The 15,350-nt window shown below is 32.3% G+C and overlaps 1 protein-coding gene across 8 annotated transcripts in view; it reads right to left on the reverse strand.

Annotated features, from left to right (window-relative positions):
• The window catches only part of LOC127836161 (phospholipid-transporting ATPase IF-like), a 254,660-nt gene that overhangs the window by 10,273 nt on the left and 229,037 nt on the right, over window positions 1-15,350 (reverse strand). The window contains exon 30 of one of the 8 annotated variants that reach the window (XR_008028628.1): window positions 8,747-8,854. The exons of 3 other annotated variants lie outside the window; for them this stretch is intronic. Coding sequence is in view for 4 of the 5 variants with exons in the window: in XM_052362643.1 (XP_052218603.1) it covers window positions 11,747-11,751 (5 nt within the window). In the remaining variant the exon portion in view is untranslated. Of the gene's footprint in view, window positions 1-8,746; window positions 8,855-11,651; window positions 11,752-15,350 lie in introns of those variants that run through there. 4 more of the 8 variants (XM_052362643.1, XM_052362616.1, XM_052362617.1 and 1 more) reach the window with 4 other exon arrangements.

Consider the following 15,350-nt stretch of genomic DNA (forward strand, 5'->3'; position numbering starts at 1 on the left):
AGACTTTACGCACATGCATTTAGCCCAGTTTTCCCTGAGGCCAGTTCCTATACAGGGACAAACACTATACTTTTATCCAAAGTTCACTAAGAACATAGTTATGTATACAAACGAAACAAGAAATGGCACAAAAGTCGCAAAGCCTAGTTCGTACCGTAAAGTCTTTAACTTTATTACAAAGTAGCATTAAATGATCTTTTAAAAGCATGACATCCCTGTTACACATCGGAGTCACCAAGCAGAGACAATATTTATTTCTGAACAACCGACATAAAAACATATGAGCCGTGCTCGATGGAAACGGGGCTTAATGCATGTGCGTAAAGTGTCGTCTCTGCGCAGTCTGCTATTAGAACCAAGATGTTTTCTTGCGACAAAAGCATACACAATTCATGGTTTACTCACAATTTAATTATTTCAAACATTTTAATGTCAAGCCTTAACATGACACAGCTAGAGATTGCAGGAAATTTATTAATTTAAGTTAATTCCTTAGCTTTAACCACGGGAATTTTATTAATACGGACCATGATATCATTTATAATTTTTTTTTGATTCCCACACCTTTTATAAATATAGGACAACAAAAGTCTTGAATCAGGTTTTCAGAATTCATATCCAAAATTCTATTTCATTGGTGAATGGTAACCCACATCTAAATGTTTACATTTAAGGTTTTTCAGTTGTAAAAAGTAACCCAAATGTATCTGTGTAGGCTCGGAGCACAATGTCCGGCAGCAAGGCCAGGGTTATGAGCCCAAGCTCTGCCAACCACACGCTGGGAGACTGACGTACCGTGTTCCAGTCATACATGTTGTATAGTAAAAAGAGCCGCATTCTGGGATAACTGGGATTAATGCATATAAATAAAGTTTCGTCCCATATAAATATGTGCAGTCTGCACAGGCTCATCAGGGACGACACTTTTCACTTTTATGCTACATTTTTTGTTATAAGGAAGTCTTTTATAATTTACAAGACAAACCAAATATAACACCCAAAATCCTTTTAACTTCAGATAAAAATTTTATGTTTTATATATTTTATTTAAAAAGGCTATTCAAATCAGGTGACCAAGGAGACTTGCAAAGCTTTGATGCTAGAGACATGATTTGAACACACTTTGATTTGGCCTCTATACCATATTACACAACAATACATTATCCCTGACCCTTGATCTTCAATGAAGGTGTTTTAAATTATTTAGTATATAAACCTATATGAAATATGTTACCAACGGGGTTTGGCCAGTTTTGATCACAGAGCCAAAATAAGAACCATGTTTGCAGAGAACCACTATATAATATTTACCAAACATTTAAAGCCTCACTCTCGCAATTTGAGAAAAAAAGTGATTTGCTATAAGTCTTAAACAAAAGCACCGCATAACGGGTGCAAACGCTAGGCTGCGGGTGCTGTTTTAAATAAATGAAAGCCTATCAGAATTGTTTTTTTAGACGTCGCAGTGACCTTGACCTTTGACCTAATGACCCAGAAATGGATGTGGCGTGTAGAACTCATCAAGGTGCATGTACATATGAAGTTTCAAAAGTTGTAGGTGAAAGCACTTTGATTTTAGAGCCAATATTAAGGATTTAGCACGGCGGACGCCGGACGGCGGACACCGGACGGTGGACGACGAGCTGGCTATGATAATACCTCGGGTTTTCCACGAAAACAGCCGAGCTAAAAATCATGTGACCTTTGGGGCATGACCTGCTTCGACCCCATGGAAATGATTTCAATATCTTTGTAGAGATCCATATTAAGAGCCAAATATTAAACCTCTTAGCCTACCAGTTTCAGAGGAAAATATTTTTTAAGTCGACACTTTTTTTAAGAATCAACTAAAACAAATATGTTATGCTCTGTTGACCAACATATTCAGCAGACAGGAACGATTTGCCAAATGTTGAGGTCTGTGACTATAGGAACCATTCCTGTAAAGTTTCATTGAAATCTGCAAAGCAGATTAGGAGATGTTGTTTGAAGCCATGTATTGACTCCACCCGAAGAAATACCCACAACAAATGACAACAGATGCCTCATGGCCACCTACCACAATAGACCACAATGGGCTGTTTGTGCTTAGGCGAGCAAAAGTTCTAGTGTCTGAAGTCTTTTAAGAAGAAACAGGAAATTCACGAACCTAGTAAATACAATCATCCAGGTCTTTTTGGTAAATATGAGGAGAATAAAACACAAAAGTTAAGTGCTTATTTCAACATTTATTGCATTTTTTAAGACATTTTGTGTTCCATTTCACTAGACCAGGAACATGTCATACTTTAATTTGAATACACCAATATTAGCTGTGATAAATATCGGTATCGATTTACTTCGATTTTACACTGAGATGTAAGCTGTATAGGCAGGTTTATTTTAACAAAACAAGAGTTTATCAGATCAAAATGTTCAAAATCATTTATTTTTGACTAATCAGAGGCTTATAATTAGTACTATTAATGTGTATGTAATGGCACACTTTTAAGCAACATAACAATAAGTTAATAAGAGTGCTCAATAACCATTTTAGGTTAATTAAAGGTACATAAACCAATTCAGAAAACAGGAACACACCTTTTAACAAAATGGCGACAGCTTTAAGTTCAGTTTATAAAGGTTCAGAGTTTGTGAAGGACTATTGTTGTGATGCTTGTGAAAGTAAACATATCGTAGAAACTGCAGAGATGTACTGTGAAACATGTCTGAAGTGTATGTGTGAAAATTGCATTAATCATCATGGTCAATTATATGCTAACCATGGCACGTATGGGAGAGGAGACATGAAGAAATGGCCTTCACTAAGAAAATTGACAACTTTATACAGACATGTGAGGCACACACAGACAAGAAACTAGAAATGTTTTGTGAGGACCATAGTAAACTGTGCTGCAGCTATTGTGCTTTCCTAAAACACAGGTATTAAAAACATTGACCTGTTTTAATTTATGTTAAAGTATCAGAGATAACGTCAACAATTTTGACTTTGACAAACATTATTCAAATGAATTCTACATTTGAACAAACACCAATATGCAACTACGAAGAACAGTATATTTATCTGGCTCAACAATTCTACAAAAAGACAAGAAGAAATGGCCTCTTACTAAGAAAATGGCAAACTTTATACAAACATGTGATGCCCACACAGACAAGAAACTAGAAATGTTTTGTGAGGACCATTGTAAAATGTGCTGCAGCATTTGTGCTGTCCTAAATTACAGGTTTTAACAAAATTGATATGTTTTACTTTAATGTTAAAGTATATGGCAGAACTTCGACAAATTTGAATTTTACAAACATAATTCAAATAAATTCTAAACACTATTATGCAACTTTTAAGCACACAATTTTTTTTATCTGGCTCAACAATTCCACATTATATACCAGTAGGTCTGAAACAATTTTTCTTTATTCCCAAGGTACTAAATCTGAGGCAAGTAAACGCTAGTCTCAAACCAATGTATAATTACTGGATTAATTTTCATTAAACAAAAAGACTAACAAAACATATGTGTATTTTTTTATAAAATATTGAAACAGCCTAAACAGCTGCTTTCCATACGCTATTATTGACTATTACTGTAAGTTATTTTTGATGTTACAGTGAATGATAAATTAAAGCCAGACAGAGCTCAAATAGCGAATTGTGTTGTGATCATATAGAACGTACGTTGTTTTTTACCAATGTCGGGACAAATTGTGTCACATCGGGATGCCGGGACAAACACCTCAAAAGCAGGACTGTCCCTTCGAGATCGGGACATCGGTCATTGTTACATATAGATGGATGTCAAAGTGTCAATACAAAACTTTCAGAATGAAACCACTTTACACATGCAAAACCACACATCTAACCTAGAAGTCATCTTACGCCAGACATTTGAACCAGAATAAATCACAATAGAAATGACATAGCATTTTATCATTCAAATAACCAGTTTAACAAAAGATATTTCAGCTGAAATTCACTTTTATTAATATGTAAAGTTGTATGTTCACAAGCAGATTCCTTAAAATAGGTCACTATATTTTTGTAATTGACAATCTGATGATAGTCTGAATAGCAGAGATGCAACTTGTGGCATATGTTCAGTATATAGGTAAAGTGGGATTTGTCCCTTATTATAGTGATAATTATGGCTTTTCAACAGAAACAAGAAATAAATTAAAAAGGTAATAAATATATATACAATTATAACGCACACAAGGCTAGTAAATAACGTTTGTATAACAATAATTAAAAGTTTAACTTAAAGACTTAAATAAAATATCACACATTTCTCAAATGGTTATAAGATTCCATTAAAATATGTGACCATACAATCTATAGGAATCTTCCCTTTCTCAGAAGCTATCAATAATAATTTACATGATCTAAGGTCAAAGCATTCTAAATGTATTGTGCGAAAAACAAATTTACACAGACTAGCCCCACTGTCCTTGACCTTTGACCTGTAAACATCAAAAGCAATAGGCATCTTTATTTCCTTCAAAGTAAACATTATACCTATGTGCATGGTTGAAGGTAAAATCATTCTCTAGATATCAAATGGAAATGGAAAATTCTATAAATCGACCAACTTATCTACCTAAAGACGTGAAGGTTAAAAGCTATTTTCCCCACTTCTTCCTAGAGGGGATACAATAATACATATTTTAAAAATTGGATCACATTTTTTATTCTATATCCAATAAAGTCATCCAATCGGCATTCTTCATATGCACCACGTGACCGTCCAATATATTCCGGTATTGGATCCAAAAAGTCTGTATTTTTTCCATAGTGGACAGTTGAGTACAAGTGCACTAAGCAATTGTTTTATAACGATAAAAGCCGTGACCGAGAAAAAGTATGCGAATGTACTTTAATCGACTCACACAGGCGCTTGTCTTGAAAATAGCATAGATGCAATTAAAGCACTTTAAAATCAAAATTAAAATGAAACAAAGAGCTGAAGAAAATGATATAGAACAAAAAGCTTATTAGACGTTTAAACTGTACAATACGTGATATATTTGGACTCGCACACAGTTTGAAGTCATTTTGGACGAGCCGTAACGTCAAACTGTGTGCTCGTCCAAATATATCTCCGTATTGTACAGTGAAACGTCTAATAACCTAAAAGTATTGATTGTTATGTTTCAGACATTCACACAGGAAAGTTCACCACCTCTGTTGCCGGTCTATACCACTTTTTCGTTCACTATTGCACTCAAAGTTCGCAGAATGTTTCAACGGAGATTGTACACAACGGCAAGTCTCTACAGAAGTCAACCCACTACGGGGCTCATGCACAAAAATGCTCGTCACTGCAGGCCTATGTCGTGATGTCCATGGGTGACATGGTCTGGGTGAGATCTACACCCGGTTATACAAGTTACTTTTATCAATCTGACGGTTTTGTTGATACTACATTTTCTGGTGTATTGATTCGTACATAATATCCAAATGATGTGTACATAAAAAACATAATAGACTTAGTTTTAGAAACAAATAATACGTTTTATTGTAATTCGAAATCTTGCTGTACTTGTTCTATAACGCCAGTATTTAAGAGAAACACTTTTTGAATTGATTGAATCTTGAAGATGATTATATAATGATTTCTTTTTAATTGCATGATTGCAAATGAAATGTACGATTGTACAAGTATAAAATAATTAACATCATTTCTAGTCGTTTTATTCTTCTCACTCGCGATGACAATGTCAGATTCTTACACTAATTAACGTCATTATAAAATCAACCCGTATAAATAAACAGATTTGTTGAAAATAAAATGTTTGTTTGCACGTTTGGTTTCAAATTCGCCTTCTCCCATTTGAATGGTAATTCTATTAATTTAATAATTATTGTTTGTAAGCTTGTGTAATATGCATGTAATTTGAGTTTAAATAATACAATATTTAACGTAACTTATTTGAATTTAAAAGTATTATTTTGTGAGGAGGAGCATTGTTATAACCATGTTAACTGAGAATACGGTTTTATTAAGTAAAATTAATTTTAGCCCACTGCTAATTATCTCGTTTTTGAATATCAAGCGTTTACAAGAGTTTCAAGAATCACGCCTTATGAATACCAATATTATCCGGTTAGTTGTAAATAGAACAACTAGATAACCGATATTTTAATATATCTGACCCAACTATATAATGCAATACTCGTAATGTTTGGGGATATCTTGCAATTTGAAAGCTCAAAACTAAATGCTAATGAAGCGCATATGTGACACATATAGGAGTCATATGAAGCGCATATATAACACATATGGATATACAATATTAAACTAAACAATGATTGCTTCCTTATGTATGTGTTATGCGAAGAAAATTTCGATTGTGTCTTATTATTCTTGATATTTTGTTCACTATCATCTCCGCAATGGTTGCCTTTTCTGTATAAGCAAAATACATATATAACACTCATAAATAACATAATAATGTTAAAAACATCTAGAGTATTTAAATAGGATAATGTATGTTTTAAAAAAAACACGGACCAACACGTAAAATTTACATAAATATACATGTATTACCCTGTTAAATGTCATTAATTAAATCCTTTATCTCATCAACAAGTCTATTCACCGTGTGATAGAAGACAATTACAATTGTATTCTGCTCTTAACTTATGATAGCACATTCAAATGAAAGTAAACTAACAATTAACAATGCAACACATAGTTTAAACAAAAATTAGAAGGACACTTTCTATTACTAAATGACTGAACACACTTCATATAAGGTGATAGCAAAAATATAGTTTTATCTTAATAAGTGTAGCACATGTTGAAAGCACACCAAGTTTTCTTCTCTGTAAGCATACAAGATGATGCAATATTTATGGTAGACATATAAGCTTACCCCATTGTTTTAATAACCCATAATGGAAAGATTATAAAAAGAGTTAAGATATGCTTAAATTCACATAACGGTTGAATTGAATTAAAGAAAATCGATTAATTATAATGTTGTTTTAACTGTTGTTTAACAGACACACACAAACTGAGAATGTATATGGCAACAGTTGGAAAAAATTATGTAAATAAATATAAAACAAGCAACGAACACAGCACTTGCTGATTGAATAAACATCATTTGCATGGAATATAATTTAGTCAACAATTGCCATTCTATAATCCAACCGTATAGATAAACATGATGGGCATTGTTGGGCATCACAATTAAAAAATAAAAAGACATACATATAAATCTATTAATGCATAGCATTAAATAGCGCCATTTAATGTTAAGAATTGAAAAATTTCAGCTCCCAGTTCAAAAAGCACTTTATATTCATAAAGTAATTAAAAACCTTTACGATGCTGACAAGTTTATGCCCACACACACTCATTGCGAGAAATTGACCTTGGAGAAAGGACACACAGGCCATGTAAAAACAAGCAATTTGCATCCAATTAATGTATTATGCAGACAATGTTGAAAATAAGAAAAGAAACCAAACATGTGGGAAAACATACAGAATACTTGATTTATTTCAATGCAAACATCATACCCAGTATTTAAAAAATGCTGCACATTACTTGTAAGGCAAAATGAATGTTTTGCAGGGAGGAAATGCCATCAAGTCATACATGACAGCAACTATTTGATAAAATAAGGCTAACAAAAGAATGATGTTTTTAAACTCGGTTAAAAACCCGCCCTGTTTCTTAGCCTTGAAATATGAATTTGACTAAATTATTTGCATTGCAACACATAACTGGATTTCATTTAGTTCTAAACCTCCTTGGTTCATGTAATAGGATTAATTGAATTGCAGCTATATAATTATTTATAAGACCAACATTGAACCCATGTTCACTCGAACACCGTAAGGTTCTCAATTGAATTTCGGGGAACTGAAAAACAAAAATTGATACTCATACATTTATTTTGCATTTTTAATTTCCTTGTCAGCGTCGTAAAAGGAAATTCAAATGATGACACGACCCTCTATTAAAACCTGTTACATATGGGAAGTGTTTGCTTTCGTTCTATATACCAGTATCCATTCACCCCAAAGCTCTGTTTCAGAATTCATTTGAATATTAATTTATTATTTATTGTTATTTACATAGTCAGCAGGTGTTTCATAAATATTCATGAAAATAGACTTTTGACACCGAGTACTCCCACGGTATGGAATATAGTAAAAACGGAATACACACTTAGATACTTTAATAACGCATCATTTTCAAACTTGATTATATCAGTTACGTGTAAAGAATTTGATTCAATTTTTAAAATGTGATTATTTGACTACATAATGTGCAAGATCACGATAAAATCATTCATTCCTGGACTATCATACTCCTAAGAACGTGGGGTAGGTATGATTGCATATTTTTCCCACGGAAACGGTGAAACGCGATACAATATGAAATTTATTTCAATTTGATCATTTTTGGTGGGTTCTTAAACCAGGAAAAAATAAACTTTATTAAAAAATCAATAGGCCTCGTATGAATATTGATTATTTAGGAGCGCAACCGCGCATTTTTACACGTTGCAGTGTACCTATCCCAACTGCTAAAGCGTATCTTTATCTTGAAAATATTTAAGCAATTAGTACAGACTTTGATACAAACTTGTACATGTAATCATTCGACTACATAATGTGGAAGCTAAGTGTATATCGAGGATAATTCATGGAAGCCATTGGAAGACAACATTGACCATTGGTTATATAACATGACTATAACATGTTAAAATGGGACTGTTAAGTTTGTCTCCGCTGCATTCTTCTAAACTGCTATTTTAAGTTATTCATTTAAACTAAAAAAATATAATGAGTGTGAGTAAGTTTGCAAAGGGGCTATTATACATTAAGAATTGCATATACCTTGATATGATATGAACGTCACAATAAAGCAATAGAGAGTATATGTACATGTACAATTAAGATACAATTAACAATGAAACTAATTTGCATGACATATTGTAATAACATACTATAAAATGAACACAACCATGTTGCATTTTTCAGAAAAATAAAGATACAATTTATGAAAAATACCTAACAAAATATATCAATAATTTTACAGAATTTGAACATTCAAATATAAACAGGGACTGCTGAATATATTTAGCTGCGACATATTGTTTTTAGCTTGACAACACTTAAAATAGCAGAACTGCCTAGATTGCTTTGATTTAAGAAGTGTATCAAAACAAGAGTTCATGTTATAAAATATGTTCATAAAATGATATTAATGTTCCTAAAATGATATTAAAAATATTGAATTTAGAACATACAAGTATCAATTTAAAAACAATGTTGAACATTCACATAATATGTGCTTGAACGTCACATGAGAACTATGTACTTGACACCTTCAAATGTTGTGTAGTTTAACTTATATTCATTTTCATATAAGCCATAGCTTGGTGTTCATTAAACAAACAACATAAACATATAAAGGACTATTTTTGATTTTACATTGAGCAAAGAGAGCATATGAAAAGCATTTCAACAAATTATGCATCAAGAAGACATCAATTTATCCAATCTATCTAAAAAAACAGCAACTACATCAACATAGTTATTAAACGTATAACTGGATAACAATAAAACAATACAAAGCAGTCCAAGAAACTTCTCTAGACCCCGCCATGATTCTTTGGACCTTGAAATAGCGACTTAGGTTTTGAGCTCGAGTGGTTGGTTCATAACGTTTGGACATAGTCTGAATTAAATTAACTGTGCAACATGTAGGGCAGATATGAAGCACATACAAAAAAGAAGGCTTAACCATTGACCTCAAATTATGATATTGACTCAGTGTGATTGAGTTTTTCCTCATATAATCCTTTCCCCCATCAGAAGCAAAGTGAAAATGGCCTTTGCAACCAGCATAAAACTTAAACAGCCTGCAAGTAACTCCCAGTCTGTTCAGGTTTTATGCTGTTTGCTGCTCATCAGTGTCTAAGGGTTGGAAATGACGCCTTTAAAACTTAAATCTAGTAAGAAAGGTCATGAATTAAATGCAACTTTCTAATGGGACTACAAATGCGTCAAGATACGTATCTAAATTGTAAAGGGATACATCAGTGACCTTCAAATATTAGCCAAATTTTATAAGAACCTATCATACAGTATAGGATGAGTAGGAAGACACTCAAATGAAAGTTATACATTTTGAATTTGAAGCATGACTTTTAGCTTGAAGTGTCAAGACTAAATAATGTCTTCTATGCATGGTTTCAATTTTCTAAACAATGTAGTTGTAACAATGCTTCAAAGGGTACGAGAGATATGGATCAGGAATGAAAAAGAAGGCTCAAACGTTTGACCTTGCAGTAGGACATTGACCTTGACTTGGAATGACTGACTCATGCCGTCTGCACATTGTCTCATTGTCCAAAACATTGTTGCCAAGTTTTATAAAAAAATTTCCACCGATCAAAAATATAGTGATTGAACACTTATGTGAGGCTCAAACATGTGACCTAGAAGTATGACATTGACTTATTGCCTGAGTAACTGATTAAGAAGTTATGTAAATAGTCTAACTAACCTTAATATTTTAGTCCTGCTTTATGAGAACCTTTACAAGGGTTATATGAAGCAGACACAAACATGCATGCAGACTGAAACCTTTCTCCCTGAAGTACCAACTCAACCTTTAGCCTGCATAACTGATTCATGCCTTAAGCACATCGTTTCAATGACCAACACATGTAAGCAAAGTTTAAAGAAAACCTACAAATGGTATAGGAACTATGAAGAGGTCATAAAATTGGACGCTCAAATGATTGACTTTGGAGTTTGGTCTTGACCTAAAGTCAGCATGACTCAATTATGCCTTCTGCAAATTGTCTAAATGTCCTTAACATTTGATACAAGTTTCATAAAATCCATCTTTAGGAGATATTGAGGACACAAAAGCACTGAAAAAACTGAAGCACTAACTGACAGATGAAGGGCATTCTTATAATACCCGATCAGCTTTTTGGCCCGGTACTAATAACAATATAACTGTCTACACAGAATATTATATGTAGGTTGGTAATGCTTGACACACGACAACCAGTATGTCTTATACAGGAATGTTTGGAAGATAAAACACAGACGTTTTAGAGATCCTCATGCAGTTTCTCCACACTAGCACAACCAATACCCAAATACCAGAAATGACATGATCAAGCAATAATGCACGCACAATTTTTTTTCCCTGTTACTCAAAATAACAGGCACAAAAAAACGACAAATTTGACTAGAAATTGTATCCGAATAACAGCTGCATTGACAGAATGTGAACAAAATCAAAACATACTTATAAAAAACACAATTTAACCATATAGGCCAATTACAAACATGTGCCAACTTCTATTATGGAAGATGGATGTAACTTGTTTAGTAACATAAAAACAAATGTGTATGTTTACTGATACCAGTTTTAAATATTAAAATAACACACTTTTGTTATTTATTTACAATTATAAACTCTGATTAAGTAAGTTTATAAACATTAAACACAAATATTGTGTGTTTTTTACAAAAACCTTTTCTTGAAATCTAAACTATGAATGCCTTGTAGCTGTAAGTCGCATGGTATTTTTATTGCGTCCTGTTTGTTTTCTAAATGAGAACTTGATTTCTGTTGGATGCAGTCCTTTGGTGTGTTTATGTGTTGTGTTGGGACTGGAATGTGGTGTACCAACTGGCGGAAAAATAAACTTGGTCGTCTCCGCCTGTGAGATACGTCTGAGGGGGAGCAGTCTAGAGTCGCGTTTAAACTGAAAATATTATTATATGAAAACCAAACATGTCTTCACCAATAAAATATTATTTGATAGTGTGTCAGTTCATTTTTCTCTGAAGTAGTGAGTGAACATGTACAATGACCATGAGCATTAAGTTTTGTCTGTGTCTGGCATGATCAGCACAAAAAGCCATTTACTTTACAAAAGTTTCATTTTAAATTAAAAGTTGTCAAATGCATTAATTCTTTGTATATCATTTCATTTTGATAGATAAAATAAAAATACGTGTTTTGTTATATACATGAAAACAATCTGTAGATTAAATACAATTATTTTTAATTGCAATGGATTTCTTAAAGTCAGGACAATACACAACCCCACTTCCATTTGATAACATATATTTAAGTCAAGTGATCTTTAAATTCATATAAGCTTTATATATTTTACCTCTATATTGCATACATGTATATCATAAAAAGACAAAAAAAAACGAAAAGAGTTTATATCATCTACATAATTGCTGTCCAATGTGCAATATGAGCTAACAGAAGCATTGCAGAACTGGCATCAAAATCTACATAACTGTGTGAATAACCTACTAAAAATATTAGAAAGATAGCTAATGTAGGTGAAACACCAACATTATGAATTGTTTACTAAAGAGTTATAACTTATGTTCACATATAGCAGGCTACATTCCACTATGTAGTAATGGTTACACAGCACACTATTACACCCCATGCAGTACATGACACACATCTATATGTGTATAAACAATAACGAGTAAGATATTTAAGCTGAACAACAACATCATTAATTTAATTTTGTCTTTTTTTATCAGACGGTTCCTTTCAATAAAAACCAAATATAAGACATTTATACAAAGAAAAGATATTTAAACCTAGAACATTAGAGATATTATTTAATATTTGTTATTATTACACGCTTTGTAGCAAGCTTACCAAGAGCATTTATCTTATATTTGTTTCACAATGTAGGGCTTTATCTGATGACTGAATGACTTTGACAAAGTAAGTACTTGCCATGTAGAGAATACTTTGTAAGTGTAATTGTGTAAATAAATTTGAGTTGAAGAAAAGGTTACATGGCGAGGCTTGCCGAGTAAGATAAATTTAAGTTCAAAATTACCCTATCACAGTATTCTTTTTACACTATGTTTTTTTTTTGTTCTGATGCAATCAAAGTAGCAGTCTTTAATTGCTTTTTCTCTTTAGCTTAACAAATTTAACGTTGCATTGGATTGACAACTTACGGCTTATATCTATATATGGTATATGGATGTGAAAAGTAATCATTCAATTCATGTATTATAAAATCCAAAATTAAGAACAAATAAATGACTATTGAAAGGCGCAAAAGTAGTCCCTATATACAGGAGAATATTAAAGACAAAGTGTTGAATAAACCTATAGTTTATTCCATGGGGCGTAATCATTTTTCTGTAGGATTAATTAAAATCTAACACCTAGTGCTATACGATTCCGTTATGTTGTTCAAAGCTCATTCCCTTTGTTTCATCTTAGCGATTCAAAAGCAATAGGAAAAATGCATGTTTTCTATTATTTTGTATTCAGCATGGACCGTACCTCAACTCAAACTTGATCTGTAAGTAATGTAGATAGACTCACACACACATAATCAGGTACATATCTCAAAGCATTCAGGAAAAAAACTCCGGAAAATGAATGCTGGATGGAAGGACAAATGGACAGACCAACGGACAGTCCAACTGCTATATGCCACTCTACCCTGGGCATACAAATAGATGTGATAAATATTCAAACTAATACATACTTTGAGTTTTTTCAAGACGTTGGTTGGTTGTAAGTAGGCAAGAATTAACAGTTATTGTGATTTGTTATTGCACACCCGTCCATAAAATAGTTCATTGTTTAATAGAACAAATATTCAACAATTAGAAGTGAAACACTCATAAATAGAATACCGGTATGTAAGTTAGAACAAAATGATTAAGTTTCTTCAACCCTGAAAGCCTTTACACATATTATGAATGTGTAATTCACGGTGAACATTTAATATCATCATATAAAGGTTCATTTCTTGACAGTGTTTCAAAACCACATAATTGGAACATACGAAGACTATTTTGTACATTCAAAGGGTAATCTAAGTAATTCTATTGATTATTTATCTTATTCTAAGAAAACATAAAGAAAATATTCCCAAAACAAATACATTGTAACTAAAAGAAAGTATTCATGGTGACAAAATAATTAAGTTTACAAAATTCTTGTCCGAGATTCACCACTAAAAGTGGTGTTCAAAATATAGAGTTTATAAAACAAAGTATGCCCATTATTAACTATTCTCCTCGAAAGCTTCTGTCTTTGAATCTGCGCAATTCTACGTATGAACAATAATATAGTCTCTATTTCCTGTCCACCATTTCAAAAATTGCTTTTTGAAAAAGAACCAGAAAACCAGCTTTTAAAGTTGATTCTCTCATGTAAATTAATGTTTTTTTAACTGACTAATTTATTGATTAACCATAAATGTTAAAAAAAGCTACATGCAAATTTTGAATGGCACACTTAAGTCATAGATGTGTGTTTATGATTTGCTTACAAAATGCCTGGTCATATGTGTGATGACAATGCATTTAACCATACATTTACTTACAAGTAGGTGACTTCATGTATACACAATGAAAAGCATTTACTTTTATAACTTAAATTAGGTCTTTAACTCAAAAAGCTTTTTGTACATTTTATTAAAATATTTCTTTTATTTAAATAACATAAAGAAATTATACAAAGTATTGTCAAACATTGAAAGCAGCTGTTTATACTTTATGATTTCATTCTTAGGTTTTTGATTTTAAATTTACAATACCTGTTGTATTATTTTTATCAAACAATACAAAAGAAACGGAAACAACATATACTTATAAAAAGGTAAAAATGTAATGCAAAAAAAAATCAAAACATCATCAATAAATTATTAATTACCAATAAATATTATATGTTAGCCTAGATCTGCAAAAACAGGGCTTACAGCATGTGCCTTAAGTGTAGTCTCATGTCAGTCTGTGCAGATTGACCAGGCTAATCTGGGACAACATTTTACTTACATGCATTTAACCCTGTTTTCCCAGAGAAAGGCTCATAGTTATTGTTTGTGACACTATATACTGAATACAAGCAAAAGCTAGTAAATAAACCAAAAGCTATAAATAAACCAAAAGTGAATTTTGTTGTTAAAGTGCTCATGCTAAGTTAATCAAAAGTGTTTAAACAAGTAATAAACAAAACAGTATTAATACAAAGGCTAACAAAACTGAATGCATACAAAGGTATGAGAGCTACGACACGTTTGGAACTGGAATACTTCAATATGCTTGTGAAGAGAATCTCAAATATTGCCATAACGAAGAGGAATCTTATCACCAAATATGTCCATGCATCAACAGAAGTGTGGCATTCACCAAGTTTATGCAATAGATGTAATAGATGTGTTTTTTTAGGAATAAGATACTTTCGGAAAACCCCGTTAATCTACTGGTACAAAAAAGATGGCCCATGTATAATGTTTTCATTATAACCTATGTTATCAACAATAATTATTTGCATGAAACTGCAATTGGTTGATAC

This window comes from Dreissena polymorpha, chromosome 6, assembly GCF_020536995.1.
Source record: "Dreissena polymorpha isolate Duluth1 chromosome 6, UMN_Dpol_1.0, whole genome shotgun sequence".
NCBI lineage: Eukaryota > Metazoa > Mollusca > Bivalvia > Myida > Dreissenidae > Dreissena > Dreissena polymorpha.